This window comes from Crocodylus siamensis, chromosome 5 (genome assembly GCF_052110815.1).
Source record: "Crocodylus siamensis isolate JL-2025a chromosome 5, ASM5211081v1, whole genome shotgun sequence".
Classification (NCBI taxonomy): domain Eukaryota; kingdom Metazoa; phylum Chordata; order Crocodylia; family Crocodylidae; genus Crocodylus; species Crocodylus siamensis.
In genome coordinates, this window is record NC_143399.1 from 153,434,884 (window position 1) to 153,454,876 (window position 19,993).

The following is a 19,993-nucleotide window of genomic DNA, read 5'->3' on the forward strand; positions in this document are numbered from 1 at the left end:
TTCTCAAGTACAAATAAAAATTTATTTTCTTCCCTTCCTGAAAAAGAAGTACATATTTATACTCTGTATGTCAGACAATATAAAAGATCAGTCGGATGCTAACTGAAGTTTTATTTAGATACGTATTCCTTTATACCAGCTCAGACCATCAGCAAGGAGAAATAGAAAAGAACTTAGGGCAGTATGCCATCCAGCACCTGTTTTTCCTCAGGTGTTTTTTTTAAATCAAATATTAAAAACTACTACACTGAGTATGTTAAGCAACATAATCCTAAAAATGCATTCTGCATAGTTAAAAAAAACAAAAACAAAACCCCACACAGGTAGAGCAGCACTTTTATCTTACTTTTATGACTTAGATAATACATTTTGAAATACAGCACACTCACTGAAACTCTCTTTCCTAAGGCTAACTTGGATATAAGGCAATATTACCTTGGTTCCCAAATATGTGCATCAAAACAAAAACCCTATACATAAGAACATAAAAATCTTTACTACATATATCTTGTGTGTGTCGAGAGGCTTTTCTTAATTTTAATTCAATTCTCTCTCCCCACTTTTACAAGTTATCTTAGAGAGATGGTGTTACACGCACTGCAAGACACTAAAATATTTGTTAAAAATAAAAATAAGCCATGAATAAAAATAAATATTTACACACCTGAAAATTGACTTTGATAACTTAAATAACCTTTTTATCTGTAGTTACAAAATACATAGACTTAAATATATCTGTAAGAAATAACTATATAGGATATTATAGATTATGCTTGTTTGATCATCTAAACTGCCCTATTTCTGGCATGAGGATACTCCTGGACAGTGTCTCTACCTATGATTTTCAATATTACAACTATTTTTAAATATACAGTAAATTCTCTCTAGCTATTTTGACATATAGTGCAAATAAAGACATTCTTTGGGTTTCAATTTAAAATGTTAGCCAATGCCATCATCAACATAACATCAGTTAGTGGGTAGGTAACAAAATACTGGACTCTAAGTATACACATTTTATAACATCAGTTTAACAATACATTATCCTCCATTACCTCTGTTTAAAGCAGATCACAGAAAAGCTACAGTATTGTCCATCTATACAAAAGATATGTTAGAATCATATTTAAATAAATATATTTTAGAAATCAATCTATATTTTTGTTTTCACTGTAGTTTAATTTCAGACATTTATATCACCACCTACTTGGCTTACTACAATCATTTCACCAGAATATCTTTAAGGAAGATATTGTACAACAATGCTTTGAAAAAACCATCAAAAGCAAAGTTATGCTTTAAGAACCTTATCTACATAAATGAGGACTACTGTGAATCCAACACATTCTAGAGTAGAACAGCATACAGATCTTTTAGAGTTAACTATTGCTTTTTCCCTATCCCAAGATAAGAAGCTTTTCTTGAATGGAATCTACATAATTAGCAGCAAAACAGTATCACTCTGTGCTGCTATCTTACATTACTTGCTGCATTTACACGTTTACTTGAAGTTACTGGCACCAAATTACCACTGGTTCCATTGGTAGTATTGGTTGCTGAGCCATTCACAACAAAGTAGTCAACTTTGTTTTCCAGTTTCACCAAACGTTGCAAGATGTCATCCAAGAGAACAGCAATTGTTCTTTTGAGATCAGCTGAAAGAGACAAAACACAGAGGGATGGAACGTTAATCAAATAAATTCATAAGAAAAAGAGGTACTCCTCACCTAATGGGGTCCTGGTTAACGTTGTTTCACTATTACGTCACTGACCAATTAGAGAACATACTCGTTTAAAGTCACGCGCTGTTTGGTTACAACATTGTTTGGCCACCACCTTGTGCAGGTAACCACTGTTACACAGTTGGATTCGCTTAACATCGTTTTGCTTAAAGTCACATTTTTCAAGAACGTAGCTATGACATTAAGTGAGGAGTAGCTGTATAAGAAGAAATGATAAACTGGATATGTAAGCTGCATCTTAAGAAAACTGCTACCCTTTCCTGTTGGACTTTTGGGGGAAGATACAAAAAAAAGCTTCAATATAAAATACGAACATCTAGAATGTTTGACCCATATAGTTGATTTTTAATTATTTTTTAAACACTAGAAAATACCAACCTAAAAGCAAATTGAGAATTGATGCAACAGATCTTGGAATGCAAGATCATAACAATATTAAACCTTCTTCCCTCCCTGTTACCCCTGCCTTGGTTAGCAGTTACAAATAACTGTTCAAAGGTAATATTTCAGACTTCAACCCACAAAAGCAGAGAGGAAATTAAATCTAACCTCTGTAACAGTTTGTGTCAGCAGACAGAATTATAGAACATTGTATTTTTTATTCTAGATAAGATAGCTCTTAATCACTTTCTTATGCAGGCATTTAGAAGTTATTCTGAAAGGTCAGAACTTGCTGTATCAGTGACAAGTTGAAGCGTTATTGTTTAAAACACTGCATAATACTGTAGTTACCTGAATCAAGATGAAGTCTCTACTTCACCAAATCAGGATGGGGGAAAAAACCCTCATTTTATAACTGCATGCAAGGAAACCTCATTAAATGCATTGTCTATCATTAATTAAACTGCTGTCAAAAGCAGCATGTACTGAATAACGGAAACCAGCTACGAAACTGATTAAATGCAGCCCATGCCAAGCATGACTATAAAAAACACAGTCAATATGTAGAAACAGACTGATGAGAACATTTTTAATGGGAAGCAACCACAAGGATAGGTTATTACTAGGGATGTATGAAATGGGCCGTATTTGATTCAGAGTCAGCCCAAATTGGGGACAGTGAGTCAATTCATTGATTTGGATCACTGCCCCGATTCAATTCAGACAAATCCAAATTCAAAGATTCAATGCTGATTCAGAGAACCAGCAATTTGGCCATAGACAGAGCTTTAAATGTTTTTTCTACATACTTTGAGGTACCAGCTGCAGCTCATGAAGACTGCAATAGTGGGCCGGATGGTGCATCGCACAGGGGGCCCCCCCCGCGTGCTCGGCAGCAAACCTAGAAGTGGAACAGAAGTACTTCCGGTCCACTTCTGGGTCCACTGCTAAGTGTACTGGGGGGCCCTGCACAATGGGTGACTGGTGCTGCCTTAGTCAGGGAGGGCACGTGTCACCCCTGCAGGCGATCCTGCAGTCCAAAGTGGGGGGTGTCCCCCACAGGCAATCCAGCCTCTGGGGGCACATGGCATTTATGCCTGAAGCCATATGGCTGTGGGCAAGCAAAACCTGGGGGCATCCAAACCCCAAGCCTCTGGGGTTGGGCCTGCCAAAGGAAGCCTGCTAAATGATTTTGAGACATCTGAAGCCCAGGTAGGGGTGGAGGATGTTTGCCAGTAGTAGGGCCATATATGGTTCCTGAATGACTCTCAGATTTGGAATGGATTTGGCTTAGAACACAAAACAGCTTCCTTAATTAAAAAAAGGTACAAAAGTGCTGTTTTAAAAGTATGTTTATGGAGTACTTTTGCTAGAACTTGCAGCAGCTTCAAAACAGGGGAAAAGTATTTATTCTTGATGAACTAAGGCTCCTGGAATAGTTTGCCTATATGGTAAATTATATTTCAAGGTCGGTATTTTCAAACTTGCCCCTCACTTGCACATGCTTAGGCACGTAAGAAGGCAGAAGAAGGGAAAAGGGGACTGTCTGGCCCCCAGATTTATCTTCCCTACTTTAGCAGTGGGAAAGGAATAAATTAAAGGTAAACCCAAAATAATTAGATTCTATCCCTGGAAAATTCTATGGAAAATTTATAGATTTGATATATAGAATCTAATTGTTGGGGGGGGGTGTCATCTTATATTCAAGTACATATGGTACTTAAAAAAGTAGGAAAAAACCCTATCTATTCAGGTTTCTGAATGGTAGGATTTAGGCTTAATTTGTTCTGCAGGGGAAAAACAATTCTGACATCCATTCATTTACCAAGAAAAAGCAGAAGGGAAGAGGATCCCACTGATGCCAGAACACAAACCTATTGCTATTTAAGACCTATCCAGCTTTATAAAGTGTTTAATTCTTAGTTTTGCTAATAACTTCATAAAATTCAGAATACAAGACAAGTCTGAATTTAAGATGATCCCTCCAATAATTGGATTCTATACATGGAAAATTATATATTTCCCATGTACAGACTCTAATTAGTGGAAGTCTGTCCTAAATTCATCCCCCACACTGCTGCTGTGGGGAGAGCAGCAGTAGGGAGGTAAGGGACGAGATCCCTGGCCTTTGTCTCCCTATGCCTATAGTAGACCCCTTCATGACTGCTCCTCCACCCTGCTCCCCTCAGGCAGCCTCCCACCACCCCCTACAGCCTGCTTCCCTACCACCTGTTCCTCCTCGCCCCCATTAACATTTATGCTGCAGCTCTGCATCTCCAGGGCAGTCAGCAGCAGCTGCAGCCCTGGCCCACCCCAGCCAGAGAAAAGCAGTGGAAGCTCCTGGCCGGACCAGGTTGGAACTAGAGAGACTAGAGCCAGAGCCAGAGGTAATGAGGTTTAGGGAGGGAAGAGAGAGGTAGGTTGCAGTGGGGAGAAGACAGACACAGGTACAGAGTACAAACACCTTGCAGTTTTCCCCATGCCACGTGCCCCTTCCCTTGCCAAATGAGCCATTCTGGCCTGGGGCCAAAGCTGAAGTTCAGTCTCCGCCTGCCCTGGGCCACTACTCAAATCCAAGACTAGGCTTCTTCCCCTTACTCCCTTCCATTGCTGATGGTGGAGGGTTCCTTGCCTTTTATTCAAGTAAATACAGTATTTAAAGTTTCCGTTATTCTCTTAAACTGAACTTTAAACAAATTCCTTTGTATGTAACAAAAGGAGACAGATCTCCTTTACCTATATAGCTTTTGCTTTTTTAGGATAAATTATAAGATTACAGCTGTGAGGGTCCTAAAATAGTGCTCAAACACTGGGAGAAAGAGAAACAAATTACCATTCAATGAAATATGCTCTAAAGAGGAGCAGTAACTACAATAACAAGTCTCTGTAACTAGAATTCTAGTTTCCTATTAATTTAAAAACTAATTCCTGTTTAAGTTTTGAATACCTATGTTCTTATAGAAAACTTAGTAGAATTTTTTTTTTTTTTTTTTTTATAGAAGAATGGAATGCAGACAGTTTCTGAGATCTAGTTATCAAACATTTAATTCTGGATGAAGCACTTGAAAACAGCATGAGAAATTTGACTAGCTTTCATTTTCCAAATTGTAGATTAGTACTCCCAGAGTCATGAAGCTGGTACTGCAAAGTTTAAAGTGGGACATATTCATTCTTACAACAAAATAACCTCAGTAAGTACTTATACAGAGCTTCTTATATTCTAGATGACAAGAATAGGCTCCACTAATTTAGTGCAAGGGAATATGGGCTCCCTGGTATCAAAGCTAACAGTTAAATCCGATGGAAATATCAGAATGCAAACACAACGAAGTTTAAGAATTGACATGCACTGTTCTCTTTGCCATCAGAAGGTAAACCCCATACTGCTAAATAGTTCTGTAAAAAATAATAAAGTAATTCCATTAACAATTCCTTTTTACTCTTTACATTTTCTTTTCTGCTGTTAGTAGCAAAATAGAAACAATAAAAATGTACAAATAATTTTAAATCTAAAAACAGAGACGAGTAGAAGACACCAAGCTTTGTGTTACACAGAGTTCTGGAGAAAGGGGTGAATTATTAAGCAGGTTACATACAGAGATGAAGAAACAAAAGCTTAACATCAACTGGAAAGTAAGAGGAACAGTCAGAGACAGAGGAAGAGAAGAACAGAACAAGACTTCTGTGGATACTGACTAGTGTTAAGGGAACACTGCTGATGCAAGATAAATATCTATCATCTTTATGTATATTTTAAGGACTTGGGATGCATCTTCAAATGGTAAATTTGTTATTTGATAAAGTGGATTCATTAAAGCTGAAAAAGCTCATAATACAACATAGTGACAGCACATGACAATTAGCAGAGTGCTTAAATTTTACATTTAGTCCCTATGTTATTTGTGTATGCCTTCATGTTTCTTCAGAGAACACCCTACAGCTGTATCACTTTAGAGTTACTGGAGAAACAGTCTAATGTTGACGCAGACTGTCAAATTTCTAACCATCAATAATACAGATATATGAACAAATGTGCAAGTAATTATAAAATTATAATTTAGCAAAATCCTGCTAAATTTAGAGATCCTTTGACCCTAGCTGACTTCCTGACCCTTGGGCAGGGGGCTGGACCCGATGATCTTAAAGCTTCCTTCCAGCCCTAATGTCTATGAAATTCGTGAAAACTATAATTTGCCCTCATTTTTATTTTAAGCTTTATCAAACAAGCAAAAAAGTTAGTCAATAACTAAAGGATTCTCTCTCAGAGTTGCAAGCACTTTTTGAAAACAAGAAAAAGATTTAAAGTTTACCACAACTTCATAAAAATAGTATAAAAGAAAACGGGACTACATAACTATATTTGTATCTTATCTTACCATATCCTGCCATTGAGGCTCCATTACCACCATTCATTGTGTTCTTATTTTCCTCCGCCAGTGCTTTGACATATCTTTTACTTAAGTCTAGTATCTGTTCACGTAACTCAGCACTGCTTTGATGCCTTGGATGCTGAAAAGTATAGCGTAGCAACATTAATCCCCAAATTAATCCAAACACCAGCAACAATAAACTCAGTTTTTGGGACATGTTTTTTCTTGAAAATGATAAAAACATTTCTGATGAAGGCAGCAGACGTGTCTCAATTTCAAGACAAGTAAGTGAACTTGAAGTTGTCACATTTACATATTAGTCAAAAGCAAGACCTTTGCAAAGTAACAAATCTTCTATTTGGACCATCTTGAACACAATCTTGATCCCTGAAAGATTTAAAATATTACATGATTATTCCAAATGCTATGGTGTTGAGAACAAGAGCAAAAATCAGTTTCCAAGTCTATTATTCCTGGATAATCTAAAACCTTTTTTTAGATTCATGTTAGTGCAGAAGTTTTCCTATCACATCTGCCTTTCTTATATTTTAGCATTTTTACCTCACAACAGCTTTAGTACCTTTACAAATCAGATTCAGTTTTCAAATTATTGTAATTAGAGTTGGTACTAAACAAACATGTTTTAAAGTTAGTAGCCAGTGTTATCTAATAAGAACCTGTAAAAACTCTTCCCTTTAAAACTATTCAGCCTATATGCAATATTCTCACACTGGTGGTTTATAATAGACACATGCACATGAAAACAGGATTTTGAAAATGCATGTTAGCTTATTCTTCTCAGTCATAGGTCTACTCACTATTAGTGGAGGAAATTCAAAACAGAAATTTAAATGCATCTTGGGCAAATGTCTTATCTACCTTTGTACAACAGCAAGCACACTTATCAAGATCTTACTAAAACAATTAGGTTGACCCTGGTTTTATAGCTTTTTTGGCAATAATTTTTTAATTCTTACCATAGCAACCAATTTTGATCCATCATAGGATTAGGGTCTCAGGTAGGAGCTGAATAGGACTGCTTCAGTAATTAAACAACAAATATCCAGTTTTTGATAGCTTAGAGTAGTAACAGCCAGACATCTTCATGGAGTTCTGCATTACAAAGAAAGTTTATTCAGATGAGAAAGTCCTTCATTTTGTTAAAACCAACATTTTCAGATGGAGGTATCTAACATTTAAGCACTATGTGAAATCCCTAAAATATCATGCTAAGGGCATGGCATGTGTACACTTGGAGTGGCTTCAGAAGGGGAGGGGAGCTGCTATAACAGGTGGGTGCACCAGCCCATAGCAATGAAAATGTAACACAATTGCTCTGACTTAACCCTGCTTCCTCCCAGTCTTGTAAAGCTGTTCCAGGTGCACTTATATTTAATTTTAGAGTATGTATAAAGAAAAGGATTCCATGGCTTGCTATAATACATGCATTAAAAATACTTAATAATGCATTGTACAACAATCACTTCCTCCATTTCAAAGGGAGAGAACGATTTCTTCTTTTAAAGCAGCTATGTTCTATGTTAAGATTCCTATACATATCCCCTAGCACCCGTGTCACGAGTCAGGGAAAAGAAGCTCCAGAGTACTTGTTTATAAATTTATTATGCCCCCCTTTTTCCTCTATCTTTTTTTTTTTTCCAAGATAAGGATGTCCAATCAATTCAGTTTCTCTTTACAGGAGTTCCTCCCATACATCAAAGAGTTTAAACTTACATACATACTTAAACTGTTCTAAAAAAATGCTATGCCTGCTCAGACTGTGCATAGTAACAATGGTGCAAGAATCTAGGGTCTTTTGTTCCCCTGCAACAGATAGAACACCTCCTAGCACTTCTCCAAGCCTGGGCTCTGCACTCCTGGCCTCAGAGCACCAGCACAGGCCCCGTGCTCCCACTCACCACCACTTCCCCCTCCCGCCTGCCGCTGCTGCCCTTCTCACGCTGCTTCCCTGTCCTCCCCGCATCCACGAGGGGCCTGCAGGGGACTGCATGCTTAGGGGCAATCAACACGGGTTCATCAGTGGCAGGTCCTGGCAGACCAACCTGGTGACCTTTTACGATCAGATCACCAAATCATTAGATGCGGGGGTAGCAGTGGACATAGTCTTCCTGGACTTCCGGAAGGCTTTCGACACTGTCTCTCACGCTGTACTCATTAAGAAACTGGGGGGCTGTGGTGTCGATGCCCACACAGTCAAATGGGTCACCAACTGGCTGGAGGGCCGCACCCAGAGTGTGGTAGTGGATGGGTCCCTCTCAACCTGGAGGGATGTGGGCAGTGGGGTTCTGCAGGGCTCAGTCCTCAGGCCCGCACTGATCAACATCTTCATCTGCGACTTGGACGAGGGGGTAAAAAGCACCCTGTTCAAGTTTGCTGATGACACTAAGATGTGGGCACACTAGAAGGAAGCAACAGGCTACAAGGGTGGGCAGATGAGAATAGGATGGGATTCAACACCGACAAAGTGCAAAGTGATGCACCTGGGGAGGAACAACCAGCACCATACCTACAGGTTGGGGAACTCCCCTCTTGTCAGCACAGAGGCAGAAAAGGATCTTGGAGTCATCACTGACTCCAAGATAAACATGGGCCGGCAGTGTGGGGGTGCAGTCAGGAAGGCCAACCGTATCTTCTCATGCATCCACAGATCCATCTCAAGCAGGTCCAAGGAGGTGATCCTCCCTCTCTGTGGCACTGGTCAGGCCGCAGTTGGAGTACTGCGTCCAGTTCTGGGTGCCGCACTTCAAGAGGGATGTGGACAGCATGGAGAGGGTCCAGAGGAAGGCCACTCGCATGATCAGGGGACAGCAGGGCAGGCCCTATGAAGAGAGGCTACAGGACCTGAACCTGTTCAGCCTCCACAAGAGAAGGCTGAGGGGGGATCTAGTGGCCTGTTATAAATTAGTCAGGGGGGATCAGCAGGCACTGGGGGAGTCCCTGTTCCCCCAAGCACCGCCAGGAGTGACCAGGAATAACAGTCACAAGCTGGCAGAGGGTAGATTTAGGCTTGATTTCAGAAGGTGCTACTTCACGGTCAGGGCGGCTAGGATCTGGAACCAACTTCCAAGAGAAGTGGTGCTGGCTCCTACCCTGGGGGTCTTTAAGAGGAGGTTAGATGAATACCTTGCTGGGGTTGTTTGACCCCAGTACTCTTTCCTGCCATGGCAGGGGGGTCAGACGAGACGATCTACTCAGGTCCCTTCTGACCCTAGAAACTATGAAACTATGTCCCAGCTGCACAGCCAAGACTGCAGGATGCAGCAGGAACTGGACCAGCCCAGCCAGCACCGCATGGAGCCAGCAGAGAATCGCAGGAGTCAGGCTGGTTCCTGCCGAGTCCTGCAACTTAGTGCTGCAGCTGGGAACCATGTGGTGCCGAAACTGTGGCAGCTGCAGCGAAATGGCTGTGGCAGGCAGTGCGGGGCCCGCACTAGCAGGGGCCCAGAATAGGGCATAGGCCAGTAGGGGCTCTATGAAGCTGGGTAGGGCTGCACCAGCAGGGAGAGGAGGGAGTCAGCCCACCTCCATACAGCCCCTGCCCTGGGCCCCACTGACACTGGTCCCAGGACACCAGCACGGGCCCCACATTCCTGCCCAGCTGTTGCTGCACTCCCACATGCCCACCCACTGCCCCTTCCACAGCCATTTCCCTGCTTTCCCCCACCCTCTGCCTGGCACCACATGGTTCCTGGCTGTATGGCTAGGAGCTGGCCCTGCCCAGCCCTGAAGACTGGAGCAATTGCCTGAAGTCCTTCCTTGCTTCCCTCCATGCTCTTATATGAATTTTCCTTTGGTGCAGGGAGGCAAGAACAGCCCCAGGGTCCCAGGCTAGAAACCTTTGCTAAGCAGAGGCTTCTGGTTGGGGGGAGGGGGGCGGTGTTGTCAGCCTTGCTGCTGCAACTGTTTAGTCCTGCCAACAGCTCCCCCTGGGTCCTACTGCCACTGGCTCCTCTCATCTTTGACAGGTAGTCGGGGCAGATAAATATTAAATTTTCTAAATTTTTCAGGAGCCCCATGAGCCAGATAGAATGGGCTGAAGGAGTGGATCCAGTCTGTGGGCCATATTTTGCCCGCCCCAGTGTATAAGGTGCAAATCTACCCTGCCTTCCACTTGACTTCTGACTGAAACGGCTAACCATGAAACTCCAAGACAAAATTCTAGACTATATCAGACATAGTAATCAAAAACTATACTTGGCCTGCACTCGAATACTGAATCGACTCCACAAAAACCATACTAGACCTACAAACACTATCATGTCAACCATTTCCTGAATATTTTGAGACTTCATCTTCCCTTAGTCTTCATTAAACCCTGAAGATCACTGCAACGTAGGACACAAAGCTTCCAATTTTTCCCCATGTCAATAAGGTAACCTCATGTACCCCTCTGACAATGTACAAAAATCAACACCAAAATAAGATATACTAGGTTCCTTAAGACATAGGTATCTTGTTTCATATTGGAGTTGGTTCTGCTAATCTCCTCTAACTAATCCTTCCACTATGTAATATCATTCCATCTAACACAGTAAACACAAACTGCAGCACCTGCAGATAAATAACAGACCTCAAACCTGTAAGAGATGAACTGCAGTCAAGGACATACATTCACTCATCCCTCATGACTGCTTATTGTGATTAGTAAACCATACTTAACGCAATCCACAATTTCTAGTTCAAATCTGTTTTTTTAACGGTTTGCTTCCTGAGAACAACCACCCTCAGGTCAGAGATGGAGGTAGGTCTAAGGGTTCTGCCGCAGGCTCATGTGTTTTCACAGTGGTTGTCAGCTCCAGAAGGGCATGATTAAAACTGCACTGCAGGAGAAGACATGGTTAGTTTTTGAAAGGTTTAAAGTATAGGCAGGCATAAGAATCTGGAAGGCCACAAAGCAGCTATGTGTATCTTAAGTCTGGATCAAAGGCTTTCTTTTTAGTTATTAACAAGTAACTAATGAAGACATAACAAAAGGTTATTATAAAATAGAGCTAACGAGAAAATTAACAAAGAAATAGGCAGTCAGAATTTTCCCTATTAAGAAAGAGCACTCAGTCTTCTTGCAATAGGTATTAGTGGATATTTTTAGAACTACACACAGATAGAGTATGTGGAAAAGAATGGAGTATGTGGAAAAGAATGGCATTTAAAACATAGCCCAATAAAGCTATTTTTCAGCTGGTAGCATTTTGTCTTACCTCTTCTGAAATATGGAACAACTCCTCAGAGTGACTTCAAAGAGCTGTAAAATAATGCAGGTCTTAAGTCAACTAACACAACTGTATGAACAAAATCTTTGAGAAGAAATTTTCCTGAAGCGGTTCTTAATAGCATGACACAATTCCTTACTAAATTGTAATCAACAGCAATCTGATAAGGAATTTAAGAGCAAGTATAACATTGTGACTAATCATCATAATTAGAAGAATTTTTGGGGAAAGTAGAGTAAATAGTGAAAGAGAAATTGGAAAAAATCCTAGAAGGTTGAGAAGAGGGAAAAAATTATTGAAAAGGAACAGGCAGAGCAAACAAGAGGTCAGCATCAGTAGTTACTATAATGATGCTACTAACGTACAGAGCGAACATTCACAGTGGAAATGTTCTAAGTCTGTAAAGCCATTAAAAAAAACAAAAACTTAAAAGTAACAACGCTGGAACTATATTTCCAAGAGCTTACTGAAAATCTAGCAGCATATAGCTGCCAATACCGCTATGAAGCATGAGCACATTCACATGAGTTTGCTTTTGCCAGTGGAGCCCACCTTCAGCGACAAACCATTTTTGGCAAATAATGCACTCCACTGTGGACAGGGGATAGATGCTTGTCCAGTATCTAATGTCCCATCATCAAGCACCCTACCTTTTAAAATCCTTGAAGTGTACTGTGGGTGCGCTTTGCTAAGCATTGCAGACATTGTGTCAAGTTCCCATAGTTCCAGCAGTGCTATCCCATAATCTTTTTTTTAGAACCTTATTCAAAACCCTTCCAGTTTCTTCTGATCTCACCCATAATTTACTCTTTCTTGCGCTGCTGAACATCTCGGTTTTTCTATCTTTCCTCCAGCTTGTGTTCTCTCTGTACCGGAACTCAAGGACTCTGGATCTGAACAGCTCTGAAAATATGGGCTTCCTCTGTACCCGTGTGTGTTTCTTTTTCCTTTTTAATCACAATAATTTTTTTCATGAGCGCAGAAGGGATGGTCCCCAATTAAAAATCACTGATAAACGGATGGACAAATGTTTTAAGGTTTAAGGGGGATAGGAGATAATTTAAAGATAACTATCATAACTCCCTATACTTAGTCCTCCCCGTACTGATCTATAACCACGGTCACACCTCACAACCACTTACATCAGGGTTGTGCAACAGTACACATTATAGCATCTATACTGAAGACACTGCAAATGCTCCAGCCATAAATAGCCCAAGTCCTGGTGTCCTGGGAGATGACTGTATGAATAGCACAGTAAATACTGCTAGACTTACTACAAGCAGCAATGATCCTCAATGGACATTGCTTTTGAGAAGGCAGAGATACCCAGAGAAGGCATCTAGTAGGAACAACTTAAGATCACTCAAGCCTCTTCATAGGGATGGTAGCTCAGAGCTCACTGTAGAACAGCAGAAGGCAAGTTATTGTGACAAAAGTAATAAAACTCTTTGTGCAGCATGTACACTATGATCAAACAGTTGTTTGAAAATTTGAGCTAAGTAGTGCCTAAGGACAAATAGCAGGGTCTAGGTTGAAATAAGCCAGAAGTTTTGCAAGCAAAGAAGAGTGATCATTACCAGACTGTTCTACAAGCCAGTCCAAGGGAAACCCTCCCAGGCAAGCAATTATTTCTACTTCTTCCATGAATGAATCATGCAAGTAATTTGCTTTGTACTTGGGCTTTCTGACTTAAAAAGCAAAATTTCACTTAGGACTTCTAAACTTGCTGAATGTAGGTTTTCAATAGCACTGATGCAAAATCATGTTTTTATCTGAATGCCCAGTTACTAGATTGCTTCAAGCATGCTTTTGTATTTTCCCTGCATATTTAATCTGACCAGTCACAGAATTCCTTTGCATGCATTTTGTTTTCAGTTTTGAATGCATTGAATTATATTCTACTAATTTTTCTTGTCTGCAAAGATTTTACTTGCACATAGCAAACAGCTCCCCTAAATTATCTGGCTGCTTCAAATGTTTATTACTTTTTGCTTACGACTGACAATGCATATTTTAAAAATAAAACTAGCTACTTTAAAACAGAATGTCTTTGTTCTCTACTTGCAGATGTCCAGCCAATATCTTGAGGGGCATGAGTTGGCAGGTACAAAAATTAGAAAAGGGCATGCATCAATGGAGCAGCGTGTCACACCTACACAAGCGAGCCCCTCACCCAGTGGGTCTGCTGGCTGAGTTCATCTGGGTCTAAGGGTACAGACCAACCTGCTAAAGAAGTTTCCAAGTGAAACACACTTAAAAGCATTTCAAAAAGAAAACATTCCAGCTAGGCAACTATGTACATCCCCTGTGCCATTCCCTGGCCAGAAAGTTTCAAAACACTGCAGCCTCCTTCAGTACTCCCAGGCTGGTCCTAAAGATGGCTACAATAATGTGCAGCTCTGCTCTCAGCTCCCCAGTCTCTCTTCCTTTCACAGTGATGGCAGGCAGAGAGAACAGAGAGCTAAAAAGAAGTAAGCAAAGGTGGAGATTTTCAGGAGGTGTGGAAGAAGCTCTCAAATCCCCCCAAACTCCCCTCTTCCCCCTTGGAAGAAAGAGGTAGTGCAGACTGGGTATGGAGAGCCCAGCTTCTGTACCAACACGGTTTCCAGGGGTCTGGCAGAAGCAAGGGGAAGGCAATACGCCCAGCCCCAACTCAGCCCATCTCTTATGTGCTGTCCCCATAAACGTAACCAAAAATTTTACGCATGAAAATAATACCTCTATAAACAAGAGGTATTACTGTATGGTTCTATTTTGTGATGTTTGAGTCACTTTTAGAACGTTTCAGCGGGCAAGTACATTTGTACGTCTAGGCCTCTGAAACATTTCAAAAGGCTTTTTGGAGGCATTTTAATCCTTATACCTGTTGACACCTTTATCCACACACAGCCTCTGCATCCTCCATATCCATTTTTTCCACCCAGCTTTGTTGCGCTGTAGTTTTTTCCAAGACACTGGAAGGCATACACTCTTCTTACTCATGGCTTAGTAAAGGTGTCCCTGCAAAGTCTGGCATCCAGTGCCACATAGTACCAGCAGATTTGAGATGCATCCCCAAATATCCATTATTATTCAACTTCTTCTAGAACTGTCATGGTTCCTTGGCCTCCAGCCAGCATTAAAATTTGTTAGAACCCAGCTTCCAAATCTCTGAACAACCATTTTATATTCCTTTGAGAATTCCCTAATCATGCTTGCACTGCTGTTCTGCTCACAACATGCTGAATAAATCCAAGAATTTAACTACATATAAAAGTGATGACCAATGCTTGCTTACACATTGCTGAGTACATTTCAGCAATTTGCTTAAGTCAGGACAGATCACATCCAACCTCATTATCATTTAATCATGATGAACCCCTACAAAGAACTCTGATAAACTTATTACATATATTCTCCTTGCTATCTTCAGCATCCATTAATCTTCAGATATTGCAGACAAAGCCACTGCAGACATTAACTACATGTAATTACCAAGTTATAGTTAAAGCAGGTTACAAAGATTAACTGATGAAGCTGAGCATGATTTGTTCTGTTTGAAGTTGACTGTTAATATGGGTTCAGTATTATGTAAGCAAACATTTGTAGCCCTGTTCAGGTCAAACTACATCTTGTGTCGTGGAGAAGATTCCCTCTATTCGATAAGGTGTTATATTCAACGCTTCCCGAAGCCAGGGTAGGCAACCTGCAGCAGCATAAGTCCCACAGGCAACCTGTGTGTGTGGCAGACCAGGCAGAAGAGTGGCACGGAGCCCAGGACAAGAAGCAAAAAACAGAGTAGGTGATCACTCAGGTAGGGGGAAGGGGATTGGAGTGGCTCTCCAGGAGGGTGTGAGGCTAGGTTTGGCTAGCTTCTAGCTCAATGGACAATAAGTTTGGCCCCCACTGTTCTAAAACTTTCTTGTAGGTTTTTCCATTGTTAAGACAAGTTCCCAATCCCAAAGTAGTCCTGAAAATTACGCCCATATGTAGCATTAACAAAGGGCTTTGGAAGCCTCACAAGTGAATATTCCATGATAAATGTAAGACAGCGTGAAGAACCTGATCTATAGTAATACCAAAAGCAAAGCATTTATGCTTCTCCCATATGGTAACAAACAGATCATGACCTCAATTTTTGTCTCCGGAAAGATACCACTTCTAGCAGGTGAGTGACTTCCATTCCTATGTAAAACTGTGTGATCAGTATTAAAGTATTAACTCAAAAGCAATAGCAGCCTCCAATTGAATGACAAACCACTGGGGGAAGAGAAGAGAATGCAACAAACTAAAAATAAAAGGCAACTTAAATATCACCTACACAAATTTTAAGACAAACCCCTTGAATGAGGCCAGAGAAATTTAAGCGTTGCTGGATAAGTTTCAACAGATGTCAAAAAATGCAAGTAAGTTCTTAGTAAACTAAAAATCAATGTACATAAGGCATAAAGAACAATATAATCCAGACATATCATATGTGACAGACAAAACTGAAACAGAGTAGCAGTACTTCTTCATAGTTTATTTACAACTTAGATTGCAGAATCAAAAAATGACAACCACTAGGAAGCGTACCAGTTTAGTATGCCCTTGCAAACTAGCCCATCAAAACCCTAGATCATTTAACAGGATGGGAAAAAAAGTCTCTTTCTAATATTGCAGTGTGATACATACACCAGAAAATTATATTACTGTATAGCTGTCAGGAGGTTCCCAAAAGAGTATAGGGAAGAGCAACAAGGTTAATTAGGAAGTTGGAAGGAAGTCTTATTAAGAAAAGTTGAATAGAGGTAAATAAAGTGTTACAAGACTAGACAGGGAACATTATTTTATTTATACGCACACACGCTGTTGAAGGACTGAATTCCAAGGAAGTTATTTAAAGGGTTATAACTAAGAGTAAAAGTTTATATCAACTCAAGACATAGTTCCAGATAGCATAGTAGTCTCTTAAGAATCAGAAGCTTTGTCATCACTTAAGAATAACTAAGATAAAGCATTACAAAATACAATACAGTAAACAGTTGTGCACTTACTTGAAAAGTTTTAATTTCTATCACAAATACAAATATACACTAGCAAACTGCCCATCAAGAATGGGGCAGGGCTAGGACGGAGGTGGGGGGGAGAAAGCTTGCTAACCCTAACTCCTCCCCCCCTGCCACCTCCCAGGAGCTAGGGGGGGAGCTTGCCCCACTGACCCCCCTGTCCCCCTCCGCCAGCACCCCACACAGCCTTCCACCTCCAGGAAGTCCTGTGTTGAACTTCTGATCGGTATTAACTCAGAAGCAATAGCAGCCTCTAATTGTCCATCAAGAAATGGGGGGGCAGAAGCTTGCTAACCCTAATCCTACCACTCACCACCCCCATGCCACTATCAAGAAGTCTGTCTTAACACTGCCTAGTACACTATCAGGAAGTCTACGTATATAAATTTAGACTGGCTCTTTAATGGTGCAGCAAACATATCCACCTTAAAGAATCACTGCAGTCACATTATACAGGAACAAAATAAGGTAATACAATAGCAAATGAGGAAAAAAATAACAAGGCATTTGAAGGACCCTTAAGTTAATTCTAGGTTTGGCCAGCAAGAGAATCTGACACAGTTCAATATACCAACCCAATGCAAAGGTTTTATATAGATTTCATAGACATTAGGGCTGGAAGGGACCTCAGAAGATCATCGAGTCCAGCCTCCCATCCAAAGGGCAGGAAGCCAGCTGGGGTCATAAGATCCCAGCAAGATAAGCATCCAATTTGCTCTTGAAGGTGTTCAATGTAGGTGATTGAACCACCTCTGATGGCAGGCTGTTCCAGACCTTGGGGGCTCGGACAGTAAAGAAATTCTTCCTTATGTCCAGCCTGAAACGGCCTCGCAGTAGTTTATGACCCTTCGACCTTGTCTTCCCTTGGGGCGCTCTGGTGAACAAACGTTCCCCCAGATGCTGGTGGTCACTCCTGATAAACTTATAGGTGGCCAACAGATCACCCCTGAGCCTGCGCTTTTCGAAGCTAAAGACCATGGCTCTCAGCCTGTCATCATAAGGTCTGTTTTCCTGACCTCTGATCATGCGCGTGGCCCTTCTCTGGACTCTCTCAAGCTTCGCCACATCCTTTTTGAATTGTGGAGCCCAAAACTGGACGCAGTACTCCAGCTGCGGCCTCACCAAGGCCGAGTGCAAGGGGAGAATGACGTCCTGGGATTTGCTTGAGAAGCATCTATGGATGCAAGCCAGCGTTTTGGTCGCTTTAGTAGCTGCAGCATCACATTGCAGGCTCACGTTCATCTTGTGGTCAATGATGACCCCCAAGTCTCTTTCTTCCGTAGTGCTAACCAGCATAGTGCTGCCGAGCCTATAAGGGTGCTGCAGGTTTTTCTTCCCAATGTGGAGAACCTTGCATTTTTCAGTGTTAAACACCGTCAAGTTCTCATCCGCCCATTTGCTGAGCCTGTCCACATCAGCCTGGATTACCCACTTGTCTCCTGATGTGGATGCTTTGCCCCAAAGTTTGGTGTCATCGGCAAACTTGGCCAGTCCGCTCCTGACTCCAATGTCCACATCATTAATGAAGATGTTGAACAACATGAGTCCAAGGACAGAGCCTTGGAGGACCCCACTGGTCACAGGGCACCATGACGATTGACTTCTGCCAATTACCATCCTCTGGGTCTGACCACGAAGCCAATTCCCCAGCCAGCGGATCACGGTGGACCCAAAGCCACAATTGGCCAGTTTCGCCAAGAGGTGATCATGGGATACCAGATAGAAGGCTTTTTGAAGTCAAGATATATGACATCAATCTCTTCTCCCTTGTCCAGGTGATAGGTCACCTGGTCATAGAAAGAAATGAGGTTGTTCAAGCAAGACCTACCCACAACAAACCGGTGCTGGCTGTCCCTTAGGATGTTGGTGTTGGCCAGTCCATTAAGGATGGCCTCTTTAATAAACTTTTCTAAGATCTTGCCCAGGACAGAAGTCAGGCTGATGGGCCTATAGTTAGCCAGATCCACTTATAAAAATAATTCATTCCATTTAGACCAAAGCATGAAAAAAGCAACAGCACTGTCCTACCTCTAAGAAGTGTTACAAGGGGCAAAAGGAAGATGTAAATATATTACAGATAATAAGAGGCTCAGAGACTGCAGGCAGGAGTATTTGAAGTACAAAGCTCAGCCCCCACAGCCACCCAGAACGAAAATGACAGAAGCAGGGCTGCTAAGGAAACACAAGGGATAACGAAATCCCCCCCTCACTCCAAGCCAACACAGGGGTGCAGCAATCCAAGGGCTTAAATGTGGGGGACCCGAGGGCACAAAGCAGCCGGCGACACACGGTGACTGGGGCGCCTTCACCAGGAGCCGAGGCGACACCGACCGCAGCGCCGGCAGGGCACAACGCGGCAGCCTGAGCCGCCCGGCACGGCTCCTCCCCACGCCCCGGACCCGAGCCCTTAAAACTGCTGCGTACGAAGCAGCCCCCGACCTCGCCCGCTCCGCGGAGCCCCCAGGCGGGTCCAGCCTGTGCCCAGCCTTCCTACCCCTGCGCGGCCCCTACACAGCACCTGGGTCGCCCCCTCCCCGGGACAACCGCTGAGCCGAGCCGAGCCGAGCCGGCCGGGCGTAAGGGTAGCGGCTGCAGACCCCTCACCTAGCGCTGCGGCGTACCGGAATCCCGGAGGCCGACGCCGCAGGGGCACCGAGCCGCTCGAGCTCCCGAGCTCCCAGGCATCGCGGCCTCGCTTCCGCTCCCAGCTGGCCCCACCTCGCGCGGCCAGACACAAATCCCGCAACCACCTACCCCATTTACCGGGCAAGGGACAGCGCATGTACAGACTAGCTCGCCCCTTTGCGCACGCGCACCCGCGGCGGATGTGCTGCAGGCACTGCTTGCGGTGCACACGGCTCGGTTTCGTTTCCAGCCTCTGATTTAGCAGCAGAGGCCAGGCCACAGGCCTGTGAATGATCCGGATTAGTGCCTTGCCTCCGCGTAGCCAGGGTTGGGGTGGGGCCGTTACAGTTTGAAGGGTGTAAATCAGTGTGGCTACGGGGTATATCCGGGCGTGACTGCCCGGGGGCTCGCTCGGGTACCCCGCGTGCCTGTGCCCGGCGTGCTGGATGCCGGCGGTCTAACGAGCAGTTTGGTTTATTAAGAATTAGCGGGGGGGGGGGGGAAGCAAAACGAAGGCACGTACAAAAAAAGTATCCAAAATTAATGTAGCTGGATTTGTGCTGGGTTACTTACAGTACCTTTAAAAATAAATGCTTTGCAACTATAGACATTTC

The 19,993-nt window shown here is 42.6% G+C and overlaps 1 protein-coding gene across 5 annotated transcripts; it reads right to left on the minus strand.

The window, feature by feature from the left end:
- CCDC126 (coiled-coil domain containing 126) lies at positions 1–19,527 on the minus strand. Of its 5 annotated transcripts, none has more exons than XM_090046757.1 (5): positions 19,359–19,502; positions 11,713–11,756; positions 7,471–7,606; positions 6,500–6,880; positions 1–1,655 (listed from the first exon to the last, which is right to left on the minus strand). In XM_090046757.1, exons 4-5 carry the CDS (start codon positions 6,735–6,737, stop codon positions 1,471–1,473), a joined length of 423 nt encoding a protein of 140 aa, XP_089902883.1. In that variant the 5' UTR covers positions 6,738–6,880; positions 7,471–7,606; positions 11,713–11,756; positions 19,359–19,502; the 3' UTR covers positions 1–1,470. The 5 variants fall into 5 exon arrangements, with proteins under 5 accessions (XP_089902883.1, XP_089902884.1, XP_089902887.1 ...); XM_090046758.1 differs by having other exon boundaries at positions 19,376–19,479; XM_090046761.1 differs by lacking the exons at positions 11,713–11,756; positions 19,359–19,502 and adding an exon at positions 19,509–19,527.
- Between the last annotated feature and the right edge of the window lie 466 nt (positions 19,528–19,993).

Coding starts and splice junctions, on each gene's coding strand:
- CCDC126 (XM_090046761.1), bottom strand. CDS start 6,737: ATGTTTTTATCATTTTCAAGAAAAAACATGTCCCAAAAACTGAGTTTA. Junction 1,656..6,499: donor AGCCTCAATGGCAGGATATG/GTAAGATAAGAT, acceptor TGTCTCTTTCAG/CTGATCTCAAAAGAACAATT.